This window comes from Camelus dromedarius, chromosome 11 (assembly GCF_036321535.1).
Source record: "Camelus dromedarius isolate mCamDro1 chromosome 11, mCamDro1.pat, whole genome shotgun sequence".
Classification (NCBI taxonomy): domain Eukaryota; kingdom Metazoa; phylum Chordata; class Mammalia; order Artiodactyla; family Camelidae; genus Camelus; species Camelus dromedarius.
The window spans coordinates 37,527,032-37,549,832 of NC_087446.1; the positions used below are offsets into that span (position 1 = coordinate 37,527,032).

Consider the following 22,801-nt stretch of genomic DNA (forward strand, 5'->3'; position numbering starts at 1 on the left):
GTTCAGGTCAAGAGTAGATAATTGATAAAGATATTGCTTAAAATGCTGGATTAAATTTTTATCAATGTAATTTTGTCCATCACTTCTCCACAGAAGCCCTAAGGCTTAAACCTACTTTTCAAGGCTAAAACGTATAAACATGTTGTTTTGTAGATTGGCATAAACCCAGGACTAATGGCTGCTTACAAAGGGCATCATTACCCTGGACCTGGAAACCATTTTTGTAAGTGACTACCTTTGTTATATTTTACTTTTAAACTAGTTATCTTTGTTAATAGTTTGGGTTTTGTTTTTTAAACCAAATTTTGTTCTAAAAAGAGACTGTATGTTTGAGTAAATACACATACATCTTTTCTGTGTGTGCATACACAAAAATAAAAGGTTTAGAATGATCTGGGACTGTTAACATTTTGGCATGTAAGAGTGGAGGAGCATGAAAAGGAGTACTTTCTTTTTCGTTTGAATTGTTCTTAATGAGTTTCACTACCTTTTTTAAATTTTTTTTTTCAGTTGTTATCTACAGACATAGTAACAATGGTAAATCATTGTGCCAGTGCAGACAGAATCCTTACTCTCCAGCTTTCTACTAATCTTATTTCCTAGGAGAAATGAAATGCATTGGCAAATAAGTTGTAATAGCTAAGAAATGCTCTGATTGGGGACATTCTCCACAGATACTTTGTATCCTGCAGGAAATAGTATTAAAGACCTTCATACTTACAGAGTGAGCTTTAAGATCAATCTCCCTGCTGCTGTATTGTCCTATATATAGATCATCTTATCTAACACTGCCTAATAGAACAAGGCATGCAGTAGACAATCAGGAAATACTACTTGGTTATCTAAGAGCAACATTAAAAATTTTTAGGACAAATGATAGTAATGTGGTTTTGGAACCAATAACATTATCTCTATTAAAGTGTTTGAATGTTCTCAGTCCATTGGTGTATGAGGTATCTGTTTGAGGTATTCCAGGGGCAGGTAGTGGTACTTCCAGTTACTAAAAGGCAAAACAGTTTCAGAGTTTCGTACCCTGACTAGCTGTGTACTCAACAAGCATTTACCTTGACCTCCTGTAAAAAGGAGAAAAGTAATAATAGTATCTCATAAGATAGTTATGATGATTTAATGAGATAATCCATGTGAAGGACTTAGCATAGTATCTAGCATATAGTAACTGCTTGACACAGTAGTTGACTTATGGTATAATTTTTAAAATATCCTAAATTTTTTTTTTTTTTTAATTTCAAGAATAGACTGTAGACAACCACATTAATTCATGGGGCAGAAAAACCTTTGGCCTTTTACAGAAATAAACTGAACTCTCTTTTTCACAGGGAAGTGTCTATTTATGTCAGGGCTGAGTGAGGTCCAGCTGAGTCACATGGATGATCACACTTTACCAGGGAAGTATGGTATTGGATTTACCAATATGGTGGAAAGGACAACACCAGGCAGCAAGGATCTCTCCAGGTGATTACATAACATTTATTTTTACAGTTGGAACCTTGACCATGATGTTGCCTCATGTACCCCAGGAACATCCTGTGGCTCTGGTTCAAGCTGAGCTTAACAAATGTGTGATTTGATCTTTTATTGAACACTATCTGAATTTAGCATATTATAAATATTGCCATATTTATGTTTTGACTACTTTTTAATTCAATTTTAGTAAAGAATTTCGTGAAGGAGGACGTATTCTAGTGCAGAAATTACAGAAATATCAGCCGCGAATAGCAGTGTTTAATGGAAAATGTAAGATTTACTTTTAAATTTTATCTTTTTTCTTTGCTAACATTATGGGCAATGTAAATATGTTTGTATTTCATTTTAGGTATTTATGAAATTTTTAGTAAGGAAGTTTTTGGAGTAAAGGTTAAGAATTTAGAATTTGGACTTCAACCCCATAAGATCCCAGACACAGAAACTGTAAGTCCTTACAATTACATTTGTAAATCAACTAAATATGAATTTTTTTCTAGCTAGTGTCCCGTTTTATTTGTCCTATCCATTGTAATTTATACCATTAAAAAACACTGTATTTTATTGAATAATATCTATATATCAACTTGAACTAAAAGTTGCAAGTTAATTCAGATAGTGTTACAGTTTTATTAGAAAAGAAACATTTATCAAATAAATATCTTTATGATGTTATGTTATTTGGCTAAAATATTGAGAGGAACTGGTTCACATGCTATATTCAAGATATATTTAATGGCATATTCTTGTCAAATGCAAGTGGGTTAGCCCGTATTCATATGTGAAACAAGTTAATATAGACATGAGCCTGATTAGTGAAATTGCTAATCACTCCCTTTTTATATATCTCAGCCCAGTCTCATTTTAGAGCAATATAAACAGCACAGCCCAGTTGTAGACAGGCATCTGGCCAACCTGACTGGCATTTGGTACTATTATCTTTATACATAAAGGCATGATGAAATAACACATTGGTTTTCAAACTCTATAATTTCTGTGGAGTCTCTTCTGGTATTTCGTCCAAATTTTGCTTCTTAAATAGTTTTGAATTTTGTTTACAACTTCTAAAATAAAAATACACATGCACAGACTTCTGTGTTATAGATAATATTTTAAATGATGAGAAGCCAGTGTGCCAACAAGTTGTTGTGGAGACCTCAGAATAAAGTTTCTGCCATCGATATATATTTTAACTTATTTTAAAATCTCTTCTTTTTTTTTAAGTTGAAGGAAAAGTTTATTAGGGGTATGCTGCCACAGATAACAGCAGGCCACACAGACTAGAAGGTGCCTGTGTGAGCCAAAACTTCTTCTGTTTTTAACTTCTTATGAATAAGTGATTGATAAAGTAGGTTGTAGCACTGGTCTTTCTTTAAATTGAGGCCTACCCTTGTCTACTTGGGTGAAACTATACGGAAGGGTTCACCACTTCCTATAGATCACTACATTATTGTCCCTTCAGTGCCAGATGAGGAGGCTCAGGTACATCTCCTGGATATGTGATCATAGCTATGCAATAATAAGTGACCTTGAATCATATCCAGACAGGTAGTTTCAGCTCTTACAATGATCTGTGAGTGCATTTATCTTAATAAATTTATTCCTTATCTTGAAATATTCACACATATTGATGATATTATTTTGAAAAAAATACTTTTTCAAGTTTATGGATCACTTTAATTGAAGGATATCTTGAGATTTGAAAATGTGCTATTACAAAACTTGGTAGCATTTGCACCTACATATTTTTATGAATCAGGATTTTCTAAATACTGTATAAACAAAGCAAAATAAGTGAATAATGGTTTGGGTTTTTTCTGTAATACATAGTTTGGAGACCAATTTAAAAATTGCAACAGAAACAGACTCACAGATATGGTAAAGAGGGGAAAGGAGGTGGGAAGGGATAAATTGGGAATTCGAGATTTGCAAATACTAACTACCGTACATAAAATAGATAAAAAACAAATTTCTTCTGTATATCACAGGGAATTATATCCAATACCTTATATTAACCTATAATGAAAAATAATATTAAAAAAAGTATGTATATGTATGACTGAAACATTATGCTGTACACCAGAAATTGACACATTGTAAACTGATTATATTTCAATTTTTAAAAATTACCAAAAGAAAATGCAACTCTAAAGTTCATAATTCAGCAGCCTCACTCTTTTATTGATAAGATATATGTCCTTACATATTTTGTTATGCTCTATGAAGGATAGTTTGTCTCCATTATCCAAAATGGTATATGCAAATGTATTTCTTCCTAGCGATTCCACTTCTAGGAATTTATCCAACAGATGAACTCATACATATTTGAAATTAAATATGTACAAAGTTTTTCACTACAACTTGTAATATTAAAAGATTGGAAACTAAATGGCAACAGGTGACTGGTTAAATAAGTTGTGGAAGTACTACACAGCTACGAAAAAGGAAGCTGTAACTCTGATATAGATATCTGATACAGAATTATCTCTGAGATACAGTTGTTGAGTAAAAAAAGCAAAGTGCACAACAGGGGATACAGAGTGTGCTTTTTAAAGGGGTGAGGGAGAGTACATGTATCAGACACTTGATTGTATATTCATGGAGTACCTCTGGAACTTGCCCTTGGGAAAGAGAGCTAGGTGGATAGAAACAGAATTAGGAGGGAAGACTTTTTGTTGTATACTTATATGCCCTTTTTGTATGAATACTGGGGGATAAAAGCCTCATTGTTTTTGGTTTGTTGACTTCGTCATAAGTAAATATTACAAATTTGAATTTCAGCACAACTACTGTTAATTGATTTTGATATACTGATATGTGATAAGTATCAAGTTATTAACCCAAAGATAAATTTTCTGATGTCAATATGAGTGGATTCAATAGAATTGTAAGATTTTTGTAACTGTAAGATTTTATGATTCTAGCTCTGCTATGTTATGCCATCATCCAGTGCGAGATGTGCACAGTTTCCTCGAGCCCAGGATAAAGTTCATTACTACATTAAGCTGAAGGACTTAAGAGATCAGTTGAAAGGCATTGAACGAAACACAGATGTTCAAGAGGTGCAATATACCTTTGACCTACAGCTAGCCCAAGGTATGTTGCCATTATCACTCCTGTCATGTATATATATGTTACGGAAAGCATGTTGTGGATTTAAACGCAGGAGAAAACAAAACAATTTCATTTGCAGCCATAGTGCTCTGATAACAGATGTTAGTCACTGCTAAAATCTCCATTTACCAAGGACTTCCAGTCTATTCCTACAGATATTGAGGAGCTAAGAAACATTATGGCTCACCTAAAATTAAACCTAATAGGTTTTTACAGTTCTTATGAGTTAATTTGGTATATGTTACAAAGAGTTTAAAGCAAAAGCTGTATCTCAGTATATGTGAAATTCAAGAAAAAGATTTGTTCATGATAATTTCTGAATAAAGCTTTTTCCAAAATTGGTATACAAGTCAGTTTTAAATCCCTTTTACCCTCCTCACAGAGGATGCAAAGAAGATGGCTGTGAAAGAAGAAAAATACGATCCGGGTTATGAAGCAGCATATGGTGGTGCCTATGGTGAAAATCCGTGCAATAGTGAACCTTGCAGCTTCCTTGCAAATGGGCTGAGTATGTCTCTTCCATCTGTTTGTTCCTTTCAAAGACTTGGTTTTTAGAGAGAACAAATCACTGATGAATGGGAATGAAAATATAAAAATCTATTTAGTGACTTAGAGTGAAAATTTGATGGTTATTTGCTGTTTAACTATATAAGCTTTTACAGCTCATTTTCTTTAAGCCACTGACTCTAAGTCATCTTGGTACATTTTCCTCCTTGAATAACAAATGAGGATTTATCAGTCCTATGTCTTAAAACAGAACAGAAACTTTTAATTGTATTCAGGAAGCTTGCTTAACTATTTTAATATCAGTTCTCCTTCACTGGACTGTTAAAATTTCCTAATTTGATCATTTAAAGCTTTTAAATAGAATAAACTAACATTCTCCCCCCCCCCCTCGACACCCAGCCCCCCACCCAGCAGCTGACAATGGAGAATCAACTTTCAATGACATTCCAAATGGGCACTGAATGACCCAGTCGTTTACAGACCGGATTCCTTCCTTTAATAATCACTGTGGGACGCAAGAACAGGAAGAAGGAAACCATGCTTAAGAATGGTGCTTCTCAGCCCTGCTTAAATGCTGCAGTTTTAATGCAGCTGTCAAGAAATGGCCCTCAGTTTGCTAACTGAAGTATTTTATTCGTATTTTACTATGGTGATGTAATCATGGTACAGCAGAATCAACTGTACAAATCTTAAGTAGTTTGGAAAGAAAAGGTAGGGTTTTTTGTATATGAGTTTTTGTATTTGAATTAACCATCATTCCAGCTTTTTATAAACTATATTTCATTTACGAAGAAATTGATTTTCTTTTAGGAGTCACTTTTAATCTATAATTAATTTAAAATGCAACAGTCTGAATATTTATATTTGATTACTGTGCATAACCCTTGATACACCATTATCCCTTTTGTGCCTAAGAAAGGCATGCTAATAGTAAGAATTACCATTGGCGAAGAGGCACATATGTTGATTTTCATCTATGAGGTTAACCCTCAGTGGAGTCATTCATTTGGTAGTTTTTAGCCACATTTAATGGGCTTCCTGAGTTGTATTCACACTCAGACCTCCTTGCTTTATCAGTGGCAAGCGTATGTGAGAGTTGCCTGGTAGTAGAAATGTATGTACAGCCTTGCAGCAGCAAGGCTGACCTGGCCTTACCCGTCAGGGCAGTGAGCCCTGGCTTTGGCCCTCTCACCCCCATGTGCTAACCCTCTAGTAGGCAGAAACTATTCTGCTGGTATGGTAAGTTTTAGAGACTGCAGAAGACCTTTCACATTTTCTTACTTCATCTGTGTTTTACTTGAGAGACATACATTTGATAGGGAAGGAACTGAATATCTCAATATCTATCACCATTCTAATTTTATCCTCCTTCACTTTAAGCATGTAACATGGAAGTGATGAGAAATGAACTTTCAGGTTGAATAACAAGATGCTGTAGATGTTTGATAATCTTATTTAAACTGGTGCTTTATGTACATGAGATGTACTAAAATAAATAATGTAGGATTTTTCTTGCTAGGTAAATCAAATAAGCCAGTCATTTAAAAAAATTCTTTCTCTGCATCATTGCTATTTGTTACTGTGGACTAAGTGAACCTCATGGCAAGGTTAGTTTGAAGTAATGTACCTTTGTGATTTTCTAATGCATTTTTCCATGGTGCTACAAATAGTCCAGACTACTAGGCCTGGTAGATATTAAAGCTGGGTATTCAGAAATGCCGTTTGCATTTACTCCTGATCACTTCTGAATATTCTGATTTCATACCTACCCAGGGAGCATGCTGTTTTTCAATATGAAAATATTTATTAGGTTTTGGGATTTTTTTTCTAAAAGGTTTTACGGCCTGTTCTTTTTATAATAAGAGAAACAAATTCTTGTTGTGAATCTTAACAGACTTTTTAACTGTGGCTATGATGGATTTTATTTTTCCTTTAGTCTAGGTCAAGCTTTGTAAAAGTCACTGATGTTATTTAAATCATGTACTGTACTGCTGTTTACATGGATGTTTTATGCGGGTGCTTTGAAGTGCCTTGCATCAGGGATTAGGAACAATTTAATTATTTTTTCATGGGATTATGTAAAGCATGTAACTAGGTAGTGCTCTGGTTTTTAACAACTATAGCCTTACAGTAGATTTTTTTTTTGAGTGGAGAAAATCCCCTTTAAACTACAGTGGACACTCACTAGAGAATGGGTTTGAGGAATTTTCCAAACATACAATAATGGTGTTTTTCATTAAATACAACAGATGAATAATAAATGTTGATATATCCTATAAGTGACAATATGAGGCTTTTTCATTAAATAATATTGAAAAAGTTTTTAAATTCATTTGAAAGTCTGATGGGTTTTACAATAAAAAATAATAAGAATGGTTATCCTTAAGTTGCAGCGTTTTCTGTAGCAAGACTTACTGGTGTTCCTTCCCCTTGTCAACCTGAGATCAGTTTACCTTCTATTAACATACAGAATAAATATATAAATATAAATGATGAAAATCATTAAAAATCTATGAATATTTTATTTTTTTCAGGCATTTATGCTTTAAATGTACATGAATCTATAAAAATCTACAAAACACAAGATTGGCAATTGGCAACCTGTTTAAAAATATCTACATGTGAAAAATATATTTAGAAACGTTTTTAATTTGTGGATATAACTCATTCAGAGTTAAGCAAGTTGTTGAAATCTACATGGGTTTAATTCCTTACAGTAATACATTTCACTCACATAATCCTTTATAATTGCCACTTGTACTTAAGGAAGTAAATCAGAATCTATATGATCCAAGGTACTATTTGCACACAGTGGGTTTTTTTTTTTTAAATTGTGGATCATATGTATCAAAGGTACTGTTCAGAAAAAACAGTGTTATAGTAGGCTACAAATGGACAATTGCATATATTTATAGAGGAAGTATTTAGAATGTCAAGTTATATCAGCTGTTGGGGTGATTGAGTTTAAATATCCCTGCAGGGTCAGGCACGAACCAGCTCTCCCATAGGTCATTGTGAACACTGGGGAAATCCCAAGGTTTATGTCTTCCGTTCCAGTGGAGTAGTTTTGCTTCCTGCAGAAAATGCTCCGAATATCTGGTATCTGGATTCCAGCCTTCATTGTGTTTAGAGGAAAATAAGAGGCTTGTTAGAAAATAAAAATTTTATATTAAAAATAGAATACAAGTTTATTATAAAAAAAGAAATTGGACAAATTAAAGGGTATACAATGAAGAATTTACCATCTACCCTAAATCTCCAAAATAACCACTGTTAAAGAGTTTCTCATGAAATTCTTCCCAGTAATGTTCTACCTATACACCAGTTATGTGTGTGTGGATTTTTTTTTTTCACCTTGCCTTTTAAAATTACTGTCTTGGGAAGCTTTCCACAGCAGCACATGTGAATTTACTGAATCAATTTTTTTAAGTGCTTAATCATTTAGTTTATAGCTTTTTTTAAATTGAGTTACAGTACTGAATCATTTGTAATGACTACAAAGAATGGATATATGATTACTTAGTAAGTTCCTTATTAAGGATATTTAGGCTGTTTCTATGCCTTCACAAGCAAAAAGAGTGCTACAATGAATAGTCTAGGTGACAGACCATCTGCAGGATTGTTCTGAGAGCTGGAAGTAATGTTCACCTCTATCACCAGAGCCTAGCCCAGCGCGTGGCAGTGTATGGGCACCTAGTAAATTTAAGTCCGCAATCCATTGTCTCTAATTATAAAATAATCAATCCCCAAATGTCTGAAAACATAAAGATTTGTAATAACTTCCTCAGCAGCAAGATCTGGAACCCACCCAGGGTACTGCATAACATAAGCGTGTGCACACCTTACATTTTTAAACTTCAAAACCTTTCTAAATTTCTAAACAAATCCACTCCAGTGGTTTTGGCTAACAGACTGTGGCCATGTGTTTGAACAAATGTGAATGTCTTCTGTGCCAGGCTGTTCCGAGCAATTTACACGTATTAGGTAACTTATTCCTTATAAAAACTTATTCTACTAGCTTCAGTTTACAAGTGAAGAAACTAAGGCACAGAGAGCTTGAGTAACTTGCCCGAAATCATAGATAATAGCAGAGCTGAGATTCCAGTCCACACCCCAGAGCCCACACTCCTGTAGTGAAGAGTGAATAAAAGACCTGAGGGACTCACATAGTACACATCAGTAAACAACTCGTTTTTAAAAGACAGTTTGCAAGCTATCCAGAGTCATCATGAACTGTTATGCTAATTCACTTGGTTTTGTCCACTGTAGGCTGTTGCAAGAGGGCAACAAAGGCATTTTAAAAGTTTTCATAGTGAAAGTTCTATCTTAACAATAGTTAATGTTTATCAAGGACATACATATGCTAAGCATGAGGCTAACTGCTTTTCAGGAATTCCGAGAAACACACCTCCCAGGTCATTTTTATAGGCTGCATTTGCAGAATCTGAGCAAGGAGGGTTAAACAATGTGTCCAAGGTGACCTCCAAGGTCACCTGGAGGATCTAATTGAGGAAGCTGCTGCAGTAGCACACTCTCCTCACCTTGGTGCTCCCTGGTGTTCTTCTAAAACACTTACCCAGGTGCCTTATGTGCCACAGGGGGTTGATGGTGGAGTACTTCCCGTGAAACACAATCAGCATCGGGGAGGTGGCCACCCCTCCTCCCAGGGAGCTGCTGTACAGATTCTCCCTAAGAAATAGAAAAGTCCCACAGACTCAGGGGAAGCAGAAGCTAATAATTTTAAAAGGTGTAAGTCTCTCACTATATAATAAGACTATGGTCTTTCATTTTTCTCCAACTTTATATTTTGAAAATTCTCAACTCTACACTAAATTGTAAGAAGTATAGGATGAACTCCCATATACTTCACCTCAATTCAGTGTTAAAATTTTGCTGTTTTACTTCTCAGGCTTTTTTTATGGCAAATAGAAGGTCAAATTCTGATCCTACATTTAGAATAACCTTACTCACAAGTTCAAGGTTATGGTAGTATTAAAATATCCAGATAAAAAAGATGGACAGGAAATACAATGACGCAGTAGTAGTGGCTGTGTTAGAGCTATTTTCACTTTCTCATAAAACTTCGATAATGGAAAATGATAAATTAAAAAATTCAATCTTAAAAAAGTTGACTTTATAAAATAATTCTTAAAATCTGTGTAAGAAGGAGAAACTTGACTAAGATAAATGATTTTCAGTTGAAAAGGTTCACTAGAATTCTGGGAGAAGATTTAAAATCACGTTATTAAACAATTTATTAGAAAAATGTTTGTATAAAAGAGAATCCACAGGATCTCACTTCCTCTGGGATATCATTTGAGAATAGATTTTTCATCCACTGCCTTCTTTTTTCTCAATAGTGCTTCTGTAAGAAAATCTGACCTCAGATGTCTGTGAAATATTTCTAACCTTTAAGCTATGCATAGAAAATTAATGGAATAATTTTGTTCCCAAGCATGGAAAAAATGGTAGAGTCTGCACATACTCCACATTTTTTTGCATCCATTTCTCCAGTTGCTTGGTGATGCGCTGGTGCTTCCATTCTGTCATGTTGGCAACAATCACACCAGGATTGAAAGAGCAAGTGCTGGGGCTTATGCCCAGGTCTTTTATGGTCTTCTTCCGGTAGTCCAGATAGCCCATATATGTATTCTGTAAAGGAACGGGGTATGCATGCTTTTGACCAGCGAATCTTGTTTCTGGAAAATAGTCACTTTCTTGAAACCTCTGTGTGTATCCCTGGGTTTCCTCCTATGTCACTGGCCACTTCCTGGAGTCCTTTTCCAGTTTTCTCTTTTGTTTCCCCAACCTCTAAAAGCTGAGTGCCGCTAGTCTCATTTCCAGCACCTGTTCCTGTCCGGAGCGTGAATTCCCTAGACAGCCTCATCTAGTCCCATGGCTCTAAATCTATTCATGCAGACAGCCCTGACCTCTCCTCTGGATTTCCAACTCCACTGCATCTGCCAACTCAGTGTCTCCTTCTGGATGCTTAATAAAGGCAGCTCTACTTACATCCCAAAACTGATCCCAATCCTATTCCACACCTGCTTTCCCACAACCAGCCCTGCATCAGTTAGAGGCAACTCCATCCTTCCAGTTAGAAAACCTAGGGTCCTTAGGTCATCCTAGACCCTTTCTCCTCCCTCACCTTTCATCCAAATCTCTGCAAATCCTGTCAGTCCCATCTTCCAAAATATACTCAGAAACCAGCCACTCCTCAGTGTCTCCACTGCTTCCTTCTTGGTCCAGACCATAATTACCACTCTCTGGATTTCTATAAGCCCCTCCCAAGCTGTGTCCCTGCCTCCACCCTTCTCAACCCCATGCTGTCTCAGTGTTGCTCATCTGCTCAAGGCCCCTCAGTGACTTCCCGCTCATTCAGAGTAAAAGCCAGCCTTCCTAGAATGCCTGCCATGCCCTGCACCATCTGCCCACCCCATTACCTCTCTAACTTCTGTTCTCCCCCTTGAGCCCTCTGCCACACTGACCTCCGTGTTCCCTTAACACACCAAACACACCCCTGCTGCGACACCTCTGCAGTTGCTCTTACCCCTTCTGGAATGCGTTTCCCCTAACTACCTGCTTAGGTAGCTCCCTCCGTTCTTTCTGGTGCAGGTTCAGTGGTACCATCTCAGTGGAGCCTTCCCTGATCACCCAATTGAGTGAAGCACCACCAAGTCCTTTGAGTTTTAAGCTATTGCCAGTAGTGCCCTGGCAAGTGATATTGCTAGAATTATTTGGGTTTAAGGCTAAGCATAGTGGGGTATCTAATCCCAGTATGGACCTTAGCTATCGTGCATTCAGAGACAGTTAGGGTCACTTTCGTGGCTCATTTTTATTTTGGCTGTTGCTTTTTACAGCTTAGCTAAAACTTAACTCTATTTTTTATCGTTCTTGAATGCTCTTTGGGCTGAGTTTCTATTAGTTTGGGTTAATCGTATGACCGCAGTGGCTGGCATGAAATTTACCAACCCTAAGTAACGTAACTTAGTCAAACTTTTGTTTATGGCTTAATTTTTATCACTGTTGTCTCCCATAGGAGTGTGGCTAAACAAGGCATTATTAAGTAGCTTTGTGTACTTGATACCAGCTCCTTTTAATCTTTCATGATTCAGAGGGCATTTCATTGGGATGCAGATACTTGCATGTGTAATTTTATTAAAAACTAATAGAATGGCTGGGATCAAACCTATGGGTTTATGGAGCTGTAACTCATCTAGAGTTTACAAACTCCAACCCCACTTCCACCCTGATCCTCTGTTCAATATTTTGTTTACACACTGTCTCTTCCCAATAGAAGGTAAACTACACAAAGGCAGGGATTTTAGTTTTGTTGACTGTGTTACTAGTGCCTAAAATAGTGTCAGGCACGTAGTAAGCCCTAAATGGGTGGTACTGAGTGAATGTAGAGTGAGGCAGACACATCGTTCCACCTACATAGGCTGCCACAGTCCACCTCATGTGATGCTCGAGTATGACATGGACTATTGTAATAGGTCAACTTGAGCATGTTTCCATGTGTGGGTGCTGCTCTAAGAACGTTACACACACTACCTCGTTAACTGCATGCAATAATTTTACATGTATTAACCAATTTAATTCTTGAGTAACCTGAGAGTGAAGTACTATTATTACCTCTATCTGACAAATGAGGGAGAAAATGACTGGTTAAGTAACTTGACCAAGGTCACAAAGCTACTAAGTGATGAAGCCAAGCTTTTGACAGTCAGGTCTGGCCCCAGGGCCTCAGCCTTAAAGTGTGTCATATCTTAAATGTGACACATACAAAATTATTTCCTGAAACTTTTTTTGAAGAAGAGCACTTGATTCTGAATAGCATCTTGTATTCTAAAGCCTTTTTTTTGGTTTCAGTATTGCATATAGGTTCAACTTTCTTCATTTCTATCAGGGTAAGGAACTCCTTACCTTTGAACAAAATTAATATTTTCCTCTACTGAAAGGGGCAGGGGAGGGAGGAGAAGCAATGGTCAAAACTGAAAGTAGAACCAAAGTTTCAGTGAGTCTCTTTTACAGAATACACTATCTCTGACCTAGAGTGTGGTTATAAGCGACCTACATAACATTTCTGGAGCATTTACCGGACACTTTGACATCATGTTATTTCATCACAACTCACAAAAACATAACAAAATAGATACTATTCTTGCTATGTTTCAGATAAGGGAAGTGGGACCTGCAGGGTTAAGTAACTTGCTCCAGAGTCAGTGAGGAGCAGGGCCGGGATGGGAATCAGAAACCAGGCCCTGTGCTGTTTGTCTCCCCGCTGTCCAGACTGTCTGGCTTCTCCAAGGTGTGGATGGCACTCATTCTGAGGTGCAGGGAAGAGATGGGAGAGAGGGTAGGGTCTCCAAGACGTGCTCACCTGCAGCCCCACAAGTCTGTGTATGTCCTGAGAGGCAGGCAAGTCGCAGTCATCTGAGAAAGCTGCTGCATGGCCCAGGGCCAAGGTGGTGTCGTACAATTCTTGGATGTCCCCTGAATTTGGAAACACCAGGAGTTACAATATTACAGCATTCATTTTAGGGCTAGATAGAGCATTAGAGCTTAAACAATCCTCGATTTTGCTGTGGGGGGAAAGTACATGGTCCCTGATTTCAAGTGGTTTGGCAATTTGCCTGATAAGAATAGCTCATGTCAATTTTAAAAGGCACTTGATAAAAGCTCAGATCAGCAGTGGTCAAATTTCTTTATTTTTGTTGCTCTGTAGGTACCACACTAATGCTCATCTTATCTGCATGTGGGCAACATTTAAACACCAAAACTTAGCTTGTTTCTAAGAATGTCATCAGTGAGGCTTTATCCCCCTATGTTTTAGGGGTGCAGAGGAAGGAAAGGCTACAAGCTAGCTAGTTCTTACAGACTTTGACAATCAGAGAGTTGCTCTCAAAAAGTCAACTGGATTGTCCTGGAGAGTGAGTATCAACCCTTGTTTTCAAAATATTCTCCAAGTTACAACAACACTGTACTCCCAACTTGAATAAGCAGTCAAAATCACTGGGTGAGAATGAAGAGAGAGTCATTCCACTTATCAGCTGCTCCTTTTCGGAGTGTTCTTGGCAGTCGATGAGCATACCTTGTACGATTATGTCATCGTCCAAATAGATGACTTTCTCATGTTGGTGGATAAGCAGAGGGAGATAAAATCGAACAAAATTCAGCTGTTAAAACAACAAAAGAAGTGATGGTGGGGAAGAGGCACAAGGCTCAGTGTCTATTATAGGGGTGCTGGAGGGCCGGTTTTGACTGTGACCTCAGCTTAGCTCTGGGTTTGAAGGAGAATAAAACAGAGGCTGCAAAGAGGCCTCATCAGAGCTTCCTGGTGCCCAATTTCCCTGGGCCCTGGGACTGAAACCAGCACTGGTCAGTGGTTCTTCAAGATCCAAACCCCCCACTGCTAAGACTGTCACCACCTTCACCCTCTGTGAACTGCTGCTGGGGGCGTCACAGAGGCTATCACTATTTTATACCACAAAATGCCTGCCTTCCTCTGTCCACGGTAATCTGATCTCTGTCAACTAAAACAGCCTTAAACACACACACACACGCACGCACGCACGCGCGCGCGTGCGCATTGTCCCCACCACAAGCTCAACCTCTTAGCAACTTGGGCCAGAAAAAAGCCAGAGAAGCATGGGCTGAGGATGGGGATCTTAATGCTTTAATAGTCACAATACTGTATAATCCAAAGTCCCAACTCAGCTAGAATGCTTGATAATAAATATCTGGAACAGGGAAAAGATCACGTCATTAGATGAAGGGCTTCAAATTTAGTCAATGTTCAAGGATGGATTTAAGTAACAATCATACATAGAAGGTGGCTTCATTTTCTGTAAACCTGCCATCAAAAATACCACTCTGTGCAGGAGAGGGTCCCTTTTGTAAAGAATTCTTGCAGTAAAACACCTTAAGATTCCCAATGCTAGGGGTAAAGTTGGTGTCTCCTGAAAATATCAGCCGATTCTACAAAGTATGTAATCAATCCATCATGTTACCGCCTTTCCTTAGCTGCTGGACTACTCTGAGCTAAATGCAACGTCCAGTCACTGTGCACACAAATGCCTGTGGGCGGGGAGTATTTTTTTCCTGGCCTCACTACTTGGCCTCCCCCACCCCCCCCTCCCCAGGCATATTCACACACTTAAATGCATCCTACATTCTCTTATGCTTCATTTCTTCTTTCATTGCTTCATTATGTTTATGTAAACCATCTTAAATCCTTTCTGAAGCAGGTGGCTTATAAATTATAAATAAGCAGAATCTGGTGGAGATCCAACACTGGGAGGCTTCAAAAACATTCCGTCTGCATCCCAGTGGCGGGCGCTCCACAATGAACAACGGTCTCACCAAGAACGTTTCCCCAACTTGCGCGATCCCTACTCACAGGCTGGAGCAGTTCCGGTCTCGAGGAGTCTGGTCTGATCTTCCCTTTGAGGACCATAGGGTTGAATTCCACAATTTTAAAGTTTATTTCTCTCAGTTTAGAATGTTCAATCCATTTTCTAGAGAAATGACCAAAACAACAATAACAACAACAAATATAAAAAAACTCCTCTAGCACACAACTCCAACCTTTCCTCAATTTGCCTATTACCTCAGGATCAATCTGTTGTCTCCTTAGAAAGTTAAAAATAAAATGTGTGTAACCTTAGTAGAATTTAGTCTGTAAATCTTTCTGATTTTTTTCCTCATCTGGTTTGGCTTCAAATCTCCTTTTTTTTTTTTCCATTCACATAACTCTTTCCACAAAGGAAATGAAGCAAAATAGTAATAACCAAATATCTCTCCAGATCCACATAATCTCCACAGGAAACTGGAAGAACAAAAAGTGTCCCTTCTTTCTTCTAAAGTAGCGTCTGTGACTGCCTGTACGCTCTCCACCATAGGCTAACAGCTCTGTAATGAAGCAGGACGTTCTGAACCTGCCACTCGGAATCATGTTTGCTCTGCTGTTTTGACCCCAATGATGATTTGCATTTACCATTGCCTCTTTGTCTCTCAATCTTCTGTCCTCACTCCTCACCTTTCCCTCCTCCTCCTCTCTACCCTCTTATCTTATGTTTTCTCAGCCTTGCAGAACTTCTGATTATTTTTTATCCAATTCATCATCAGATTCTTGGTAGAAATCATCTCAAAATTAAATTTCCAATTTTATTTTCGTGCGCCACACATTTTAAAGCCACACATGGTAGCGTTTAGGTTGATTAAAAATCAACAAAAGAATTCAGTCTTCCAAACTAAATTTAGATCTTTAAAATCCAAACCATAAAAAATCAGTCATTTATACAATATTGTAGGTCAATTATATCTCAATAGAGCTAGGGAGGAAAAACAGTCTCATCAACAAGAAAAAGAGACAGCCAACAGAAAAATAAGCAAGACACTTGTCCAAATGGGAATTAGGACCAAAAAAAAGTGCTCAATCTCATTAGAAATAAAGGAACATCAAATTAAAACCACTATTCGATACCCCCAGACACCCATCAGATTGGCAAAGTTAAGAAGACTGCCCATGCCAGGTGTTGGTGTGGTGGTTACAGGGTGTGTTTACTTTGGGAGGATCACTCAGCTGTACATGGGATTTATACAATTTCCTGTTTCTGTATTATACTTCAAAGAAAAGAGTTGTAAAAATATTTTAAAACAGGGTGGTGGATGAGACAACCAAGAACTAGGAAACAGTCCCTGTTCAAACGTCCTGAAGTCCTGCAGCTCATGCCTCTTGTTCAAGTACAAACCTTCACTCATATTACACACCATTCTTTTGGGTTTGGTTATCTGGTTTTCATACCCACAGATAATTAAAGGGCTGTTAATAGCAGGCTACGTGAACAATCTGCAACAATAAATGATAAGGCAGGGAAACGAGACAGACAAACCCACAGCGGCCAAGGACCATTTAGATTAGGAGCAAATGTCTTTCATATCTCAGTACCTCCTAATGGTGCTGTTACCAAAATAGCCAATGATGAAAGTCGTACATAAATACCTTGAAATACCTTGAACTTCCCTTCATCACTGCTTTCTCCACTTCCTCCATCCTCCCTAGAGACAGTCTCTGTTAATGTTCAGAGATCTTTCTGGGTCTTTTTCTTTACAGAAACACATATATGTACATGGACATATTTATAGTTTGGGGGGTTAGATTTTCATTGTTACAGACTGAATGTTGTGTCCCTGACATCGTATGTTGAAACCTAATTCCCAATGGGATGGTACTTGGAGGTGTAGCTTTTAGGGGGTGATTAGGTCATGAATGTGGAGCACTCATGAATGGGATTAGTGCCCTTATAAAAGAGGCCCTAGTGAACTCCCTTACCCCTTCCGCCGTGTGAGAACACAGCGAGAAGGCAGCCCACTGTGAACCAGGAAGTGGGCTCTTACCAGACATGGAACTGCTGGCATCTAGATCTCCCCAGCTTCCAGAATTTGAGAAATAAAATTCCCTTGTTGATAAGCCAAGCCACCTAGACTGTGGCATTCTGTTACAGCAGCCCAAATGGATTAAGACATTCATAAAGTGGATCATACTATATGAGGTGTACTGCAACTTGGATTTTCCACTTAATAATATTCCTTGGGGATCACCTATGCTTGCTTTCTTTTTAATAGCTGTATTGTATTCCATAGTTCATTTAAATATTCTTCCATTGATGGACCTTTGAGCACTTTGCACTTTTTTTTTTTTTTTTTACCATTTCACATAATACTGAAATTAATACTGTTGTACATAGATTTTGGTAATATGTAACAGAATTTCTGTAGCGTGGATTCCCCCAGCAGGGGAACATGGAATGTCTTTTCACATTTGCTGGCCGTTCATAGTTTCTCTTCTGTGAATTATCTGTATTCTGTGCTCATTTTTCTACTATATGCTTGTACTTTAAAAAAAAATTGGTAAGAATTCTATATACATTTTGGGTGGTAATCCTCTGTCTATAATACATGTTGAAAAATATCTTGCCTAATCTGTTGTGTGATCAATTTCACCTATAGTGTTTTTAAACATTTAAAACTTCTTAAAGGTTAGCAGTCAAATCTGTCAGTTTTTCCCTTATGATTTTGGGCTCAGGGAGTCACTCTCCATACCAAAATTATACAATTATCCCCATTTTAATAATACATTTAGAATTTTATTTTCTGTTTATCTCTTCTAAATCCAACTCCAATTTATGTTTTAGTGTGGTGTGTGATAGGAAAGTGATCACTTTGCAATTCAAAAATAATAATTAGTGATGATTTAGAGCCATGTTAAAATGATTATAGTATATTAATAGTCTCTCAGGTTAAGAAAGCAGAGAAAAGAGAAACCATTTTAGAAATAAAGACTTTTATATAAAATGCTTGAGGACTGGGGTGCCTTCATTCACTGGGCAATTCATTTCTGCAGAATGCCTGGTGCAGACTGCCCTACCAGGCTAATGAGGCTTTGCTGAAATTTCCTTAGCTAGGCAACGCATTTATCAGGCCATCAAGTAAACCTCAGGCCATTCCCTCATTAATTTGAATGACATCTATCAAACCAAAGAAAGAAGAGAATCCACTTAAGGAAAATCTTTAAGGAAGATTAAAAGAAAGTAGAATAGCCAAGACAGGGAAGCAACCTAAATGCGTATCGACAGATGACTAGATAAAGAAGTTGTGGTAGATTTGTACAATGGAAAACACCCAGCCATAAAAAAGAATAAAATAATGCCCTTTGCAGCAACATGGATGGAACTGGAGATCGTCATACTAAGTAAGTCAGAAAGAGAAAGAAAAATACCATATGATATCACTTATATGTGGAATCTAAAAAAGGGCAGAAATGAATTTATTTACAAAACAGAAACAGACTCACAGACTTAAAAAGCCAACTTATGGTTACCAGGGGAGACAGAGGATGGGGAGGGATAAATTGGGAGTTTGGGATTCACACAAACTAACTACTATATAAAAAACAGATAAACAACAAGGACCTACTACACAGAACAGGGAACTATACTCAGTACCTCATAATATAGCCTATAATGAAAAAGAATATGAAAAGGAATATATATATACATATATATAACTGAACCACTATGCTGTACACCAGAAATTAACACAACATTGTAAATCAACCATACTTCAATTTAAAAAAAAGTAAGAAAACCCCAAAGTCTACAGCACACAAATTACCGTATTCGGGACAGAGTGTTCCGGAGTCCAACTACATAGAACAAAATGTTGGCGTCGGTGTTGCTGTAGATGCTGTTGATGGCAGCCATAGCAGCACCCATCCTCCCTGCTGCTGCACAAATCACCACGGGGATCTCATCTTCCATTTCCTCAGCAGCCTCAGAGTCATCACCTGGAAACATCAAAATCAGTGTCCTGGAATATGAAGGCATTTCACTACAGCAGAGCCAGTCTAACTTGCCTTCCACACTCCTGGGAGAAGACAGCAGAGTGTGGAAGAGACTGCCAACTGTTCTCCAACATCCAGTTCTTCTTCTCTTAGAAACAGAACATTGGGACTTTAGCTGGCACACAGCCAACCAAATATCCATAGAATATTCTTTCCGACTCCCTTGCAGCCTCTTTGTGATCAAGTTCTGACCAAAGGGATGCTTGTGCCAGTGTATGTGCAACTACTGGGTTTGCCTTTAAAAGGAATTTGCTTGCCCTCCCCTTTTCTTTTCCCCCTTCCCATTGGCTGGATTATGTTTTAACAAGCCCTCCGTGTGATTCTTGTATGTGCTGAGGTTTGAGTAGCGCTGATCATTCTAGAACACAACTGATAAGCTGATGCTGGGTGGATGTTCTATAAGCAGGTCCTTGGAAGCTGACTAAATTTTCACTTGTCTCTGAAGCCAGCTATTGAGAGGATACAAACTGTGTTCCTAGGTATCTCCTCTTGATGGACCACATGCCTGCTTACTTGCTTCATTCCTTTTTAAAAAAATTTTTATTGTGGTAAAATACACAGCAAAAATTTACCATCATAACCATTTTCAAGTGTACAGTTCAGTGGTCCTAAGTACATTCACAGTCGTACACAGCCGTCACCATCATCCAGCCCCATAACTTTTCATCTTGTGAAACTGAAACTCTATACCCATTAAACAAGAGCTCCCATTTCCCCTCCCCTCCCAGACCCTGGAAACCATCATTATATGTCCTGTCTTTATGAATTTGACTACTCTAAGTATCTCATATTAATGGAATCATACAGTATTTATGTTTTTACGACTGGCTTGTATCACTTGGCATACCTGTTTCATTCCTGAGCACAGTCCCCTTATGAACTTTCTTATACAGAATCCCACAGAGGGTCACAATCAGAAGGAACAGCAACACCTGATTAACTGGAATAAAAACAGAAACACGTTCAAGTATAAATTATCAAACTGAAATTGTGGAAAAGTCTGGAACAGCCATGTGAGTAGATCCCCCCTTATCCCAACACACCCAGGAGTAGAGACCTAGCACCTTTCTCTAAGCAGAGAGCATGTGGAATAAAGAGTTCATCTGTGAGACTACTGATGCCCAAGGATACATAGATGTAGTTTAAGAAGGATCCAGGGCTAAACCCAGGTAGTCTTCATGGTGGAGGCTACAACCTTGATGACTACATGATGCTGTTTTTGGAGCCACTTTCTGTGCATGAATGCTTTGCTTTATATAATATCCAACACTCATATAACACATATGACAAGCCAGTACTTATTATGAGTACATGTTCTTAGCCATTATAACACAGCTACTTCTCAGTTAATTCAACAAGTGGTCAAGGATGACATACAGAAAATTCTTGCCCTGAGGAAGAGGTTAGAAGACCCCAACACCTCCTCTAGTTGTAAGCCTCCAGGGCCATCCATTCCAGAACAGTGACACTTGCCCTTGGAATCTACTGAGAAGTAGAGTGGTGTAGGCAGTATTCTCCTATTGAGGGAGCACATACCACTGGTTGTTCACGGGATGGTTTATGAGGCTCATGTTCATAGCATTAAGTAACATTAAATCACAGTATGAGAAATCAGATACAGGCAGGCAACAAAAGCCACCTAGAATTGAATAACAGTATCCTAATTATATATATTTGTACAATAAACTTCTTTTTATTTTATTTTTTTAAACATTTTTTATTGATTTATAGTCATTTTACAATGTTGTGTCAAATTCCAGTGTAGATCACAACTTTTCAGTTATACATGAACATACATATATTCATTGTCATATTTTTTTCGCTGTGAGCTACCACAAGATCTTGTATATATTTCCCTGTGCTATACAGTATAATCTTGTTTATCTATTCTGCATAAGCCTATCAGTATCTACAAATTTTGAAATCCCAGTCTGTCCCTTCCCACCCCCCGTCCCCTTGACAACCACAAGTTTTTATTCTATGTCTATGAGTCTGTTTCTGTTTTGTATTTATGTTTTTTTGTTTTTGTTTTTGTTTTAGATTCCACATATGAGCAATCTCATATGGTATTTTTCTTTCTCTTTCTGGCTTACTTCACTTAGAATGACATTCTCCAGGGACATCCATGTTGCTGCAAATGGCGAATAACCTTCTTTTTATGATAGTGATAACTGCTATTCTATTTACAGAAAGGAAATATACTTTATATTACAAAATACACTTATAACTTAAAAATAAGTCAAGTCAGTCATACACAGGACAGAAGGAACACAGATGATGAAAAATTGAGAAGATGGTACATTGCCATATGTGGTGCACAAATGCCTGCAGTTTGGTAAACACTGGTAGAAAGGGAAGGGGCTGGAATTTGAAGCCAGACTCAAATCTCACTTTTACCACCTCCTAGCTGTGTGGCCTTGGACAGGTTACTTATCCTCTCTGAGCCTCAGTTTGCTCATCTGCTAAACGAAGATTGTAATAATAATTATGACCTTTCAGGGGTGTTTTGAGAGTTAACAAAGGCAATGTGGGCCCAATAAAGCCTTTAAAATTGTTAAGCATTATTATTTACTATTTTTGTGCATCAAGATATTTATACTTGTTGACCTCATACTGATCTATTTTCTGGCCCCAAGGCCTTTGTCTTCACATCTGTAAAAGTAAGGAGTTGGGCAGTCTCCACAGATGCTGTGTTCTGAGGCTCAATGGTTCTACCGTCCTGACATGTATCTCCCCTCTGCCTTTCTGGGTTGTCAGATTCAGCCTGAGACAGCCAGATACCAGACTCAGTTTAAAATAAAACTACACAGAAGCAGAAGACAAGAGACAAAGTTCTATAGTTTATCAATACAACTGATTAACATTCACTTCCCACAGCCAGTTCGGGGAAGCAGCCCAATGTCTATTACCATCTGACCCTTTTTTAGTAAAAGTATGTCCCATGCAATATTTGGGATATACCTAATACTAAAAAATTATTCATAGTTTACTAGAAATTCAAATCTAACTGAATGTAGCAGATGTCTTTTGATCTGCTACATTAGGCTCCTCTACCCTGAGGGTAATAGTAATACAGTTAGGTTATTATTTGTCCCCTAGATTCACAAACAACTGGATATAAAATCAGATGCAAATCCAGATTTTGATGGGGTCTGAAGATGACATAACTTGAGATGATTCTTTAAGAATAAGAACACAAAATTACAAATGCTAAATGAGACAGAAACATGAATATTTATTTACAATGAAAAAATAAATCATATTTACAACTCTTATGGAAGCATCTGACTC

General features: G+C 37.7%; 2 protein-coding genes across 8 annotated transcripts in view; one reads left to right on the plus strand and one right to left on the minus strand.

Annotated features, from left to right (window-relative positions):
• Positions 1-21,090, plus strand: part of TDG (thymine DNA glycosylase) — a 30,336-nt gene extending 9,246 nt beyond the window's left edge. The window contains exons 4-10 of one of the 2 annotated variants that reach the window (XM_064491661.1): positions 154-223; positions 1,338-1,473; positions 1,673-1,755; positions 1,835-1,929; positions 4,407-4,578; positions 4,979-5,104; positions 20,404-21,090. In XM_064491661.1, the coding sequence (XP_064347731.1) occupies positions 154-223; positions 1,338-1,473; positions 1,673-1,755; positions 1,835-1,929; positions 4,407-4,578; positions 4,979-5,104; positions 20,404-20,450 (729 nt within the window). In that variant the 3' untranslated portion in view covers positions 20,451-21,090. Of the gene's footprint in view, positions 1-153; positions 224-1,337; positions 1,474-1,672; positions 1,756-1,834; positions 1,930-4,406; positions 4,579-4,978; positions 5,105-5,502; positions 7,483-20,403 lie in introns of those variants that run through there. The other variant, XM_064491660.1, reaches the window with a different exon arrangement.
• The window catches only part of GLT8D2 (glycosyltransferase 8 domain containing 2), a 38,149-nt gene continuing 22,771 nt past the window's right edge, over positions 7,424-22,801 (minus strand). For 4 of the 6 annotated variants that reach the window (XM_031462903.2, XM_064491664.1, XM_064491662.1 and 1 more), the window contains exons 7-14: positions 20,358-20,450; positions 19,282-19,453; positions 15,506-15,623; positions 14,198-14,282; positions 13,487-13,599; positions 10,589-10,755; positions 9,680-9,792; positions 7,424-8,218 (exon numbers count right to left, since the gene is read on the minus strand). In XM_031462903.2, the coding sequence (XP_031318763.1) occupies positions 8,046-8,218; positions 9,680-9,792; positions 10,589-10,755; positions 13,487-13,599; positions 14,198-14,282; positions 15,506-15,623; positions 19,282-19,453; positions 20,358-20,450 (1,034 nt within the window). In that variant the 3' untranslated portion in view covers positions 7,424-8,045. The remainder of the gene's footprint in view (positions 8,219-9,679; positions 9,793-10,588; positions 10,756-13,486; positions 13,600-14,197; positions 14,283-15,505; positions 15,624-19,281; positions 19,454-20,357; positions 20,451-22,801) is intronic. The other 2 variants (XM_064491665.1, XM_064491666.1) reach the window with 1 other exon arrangement.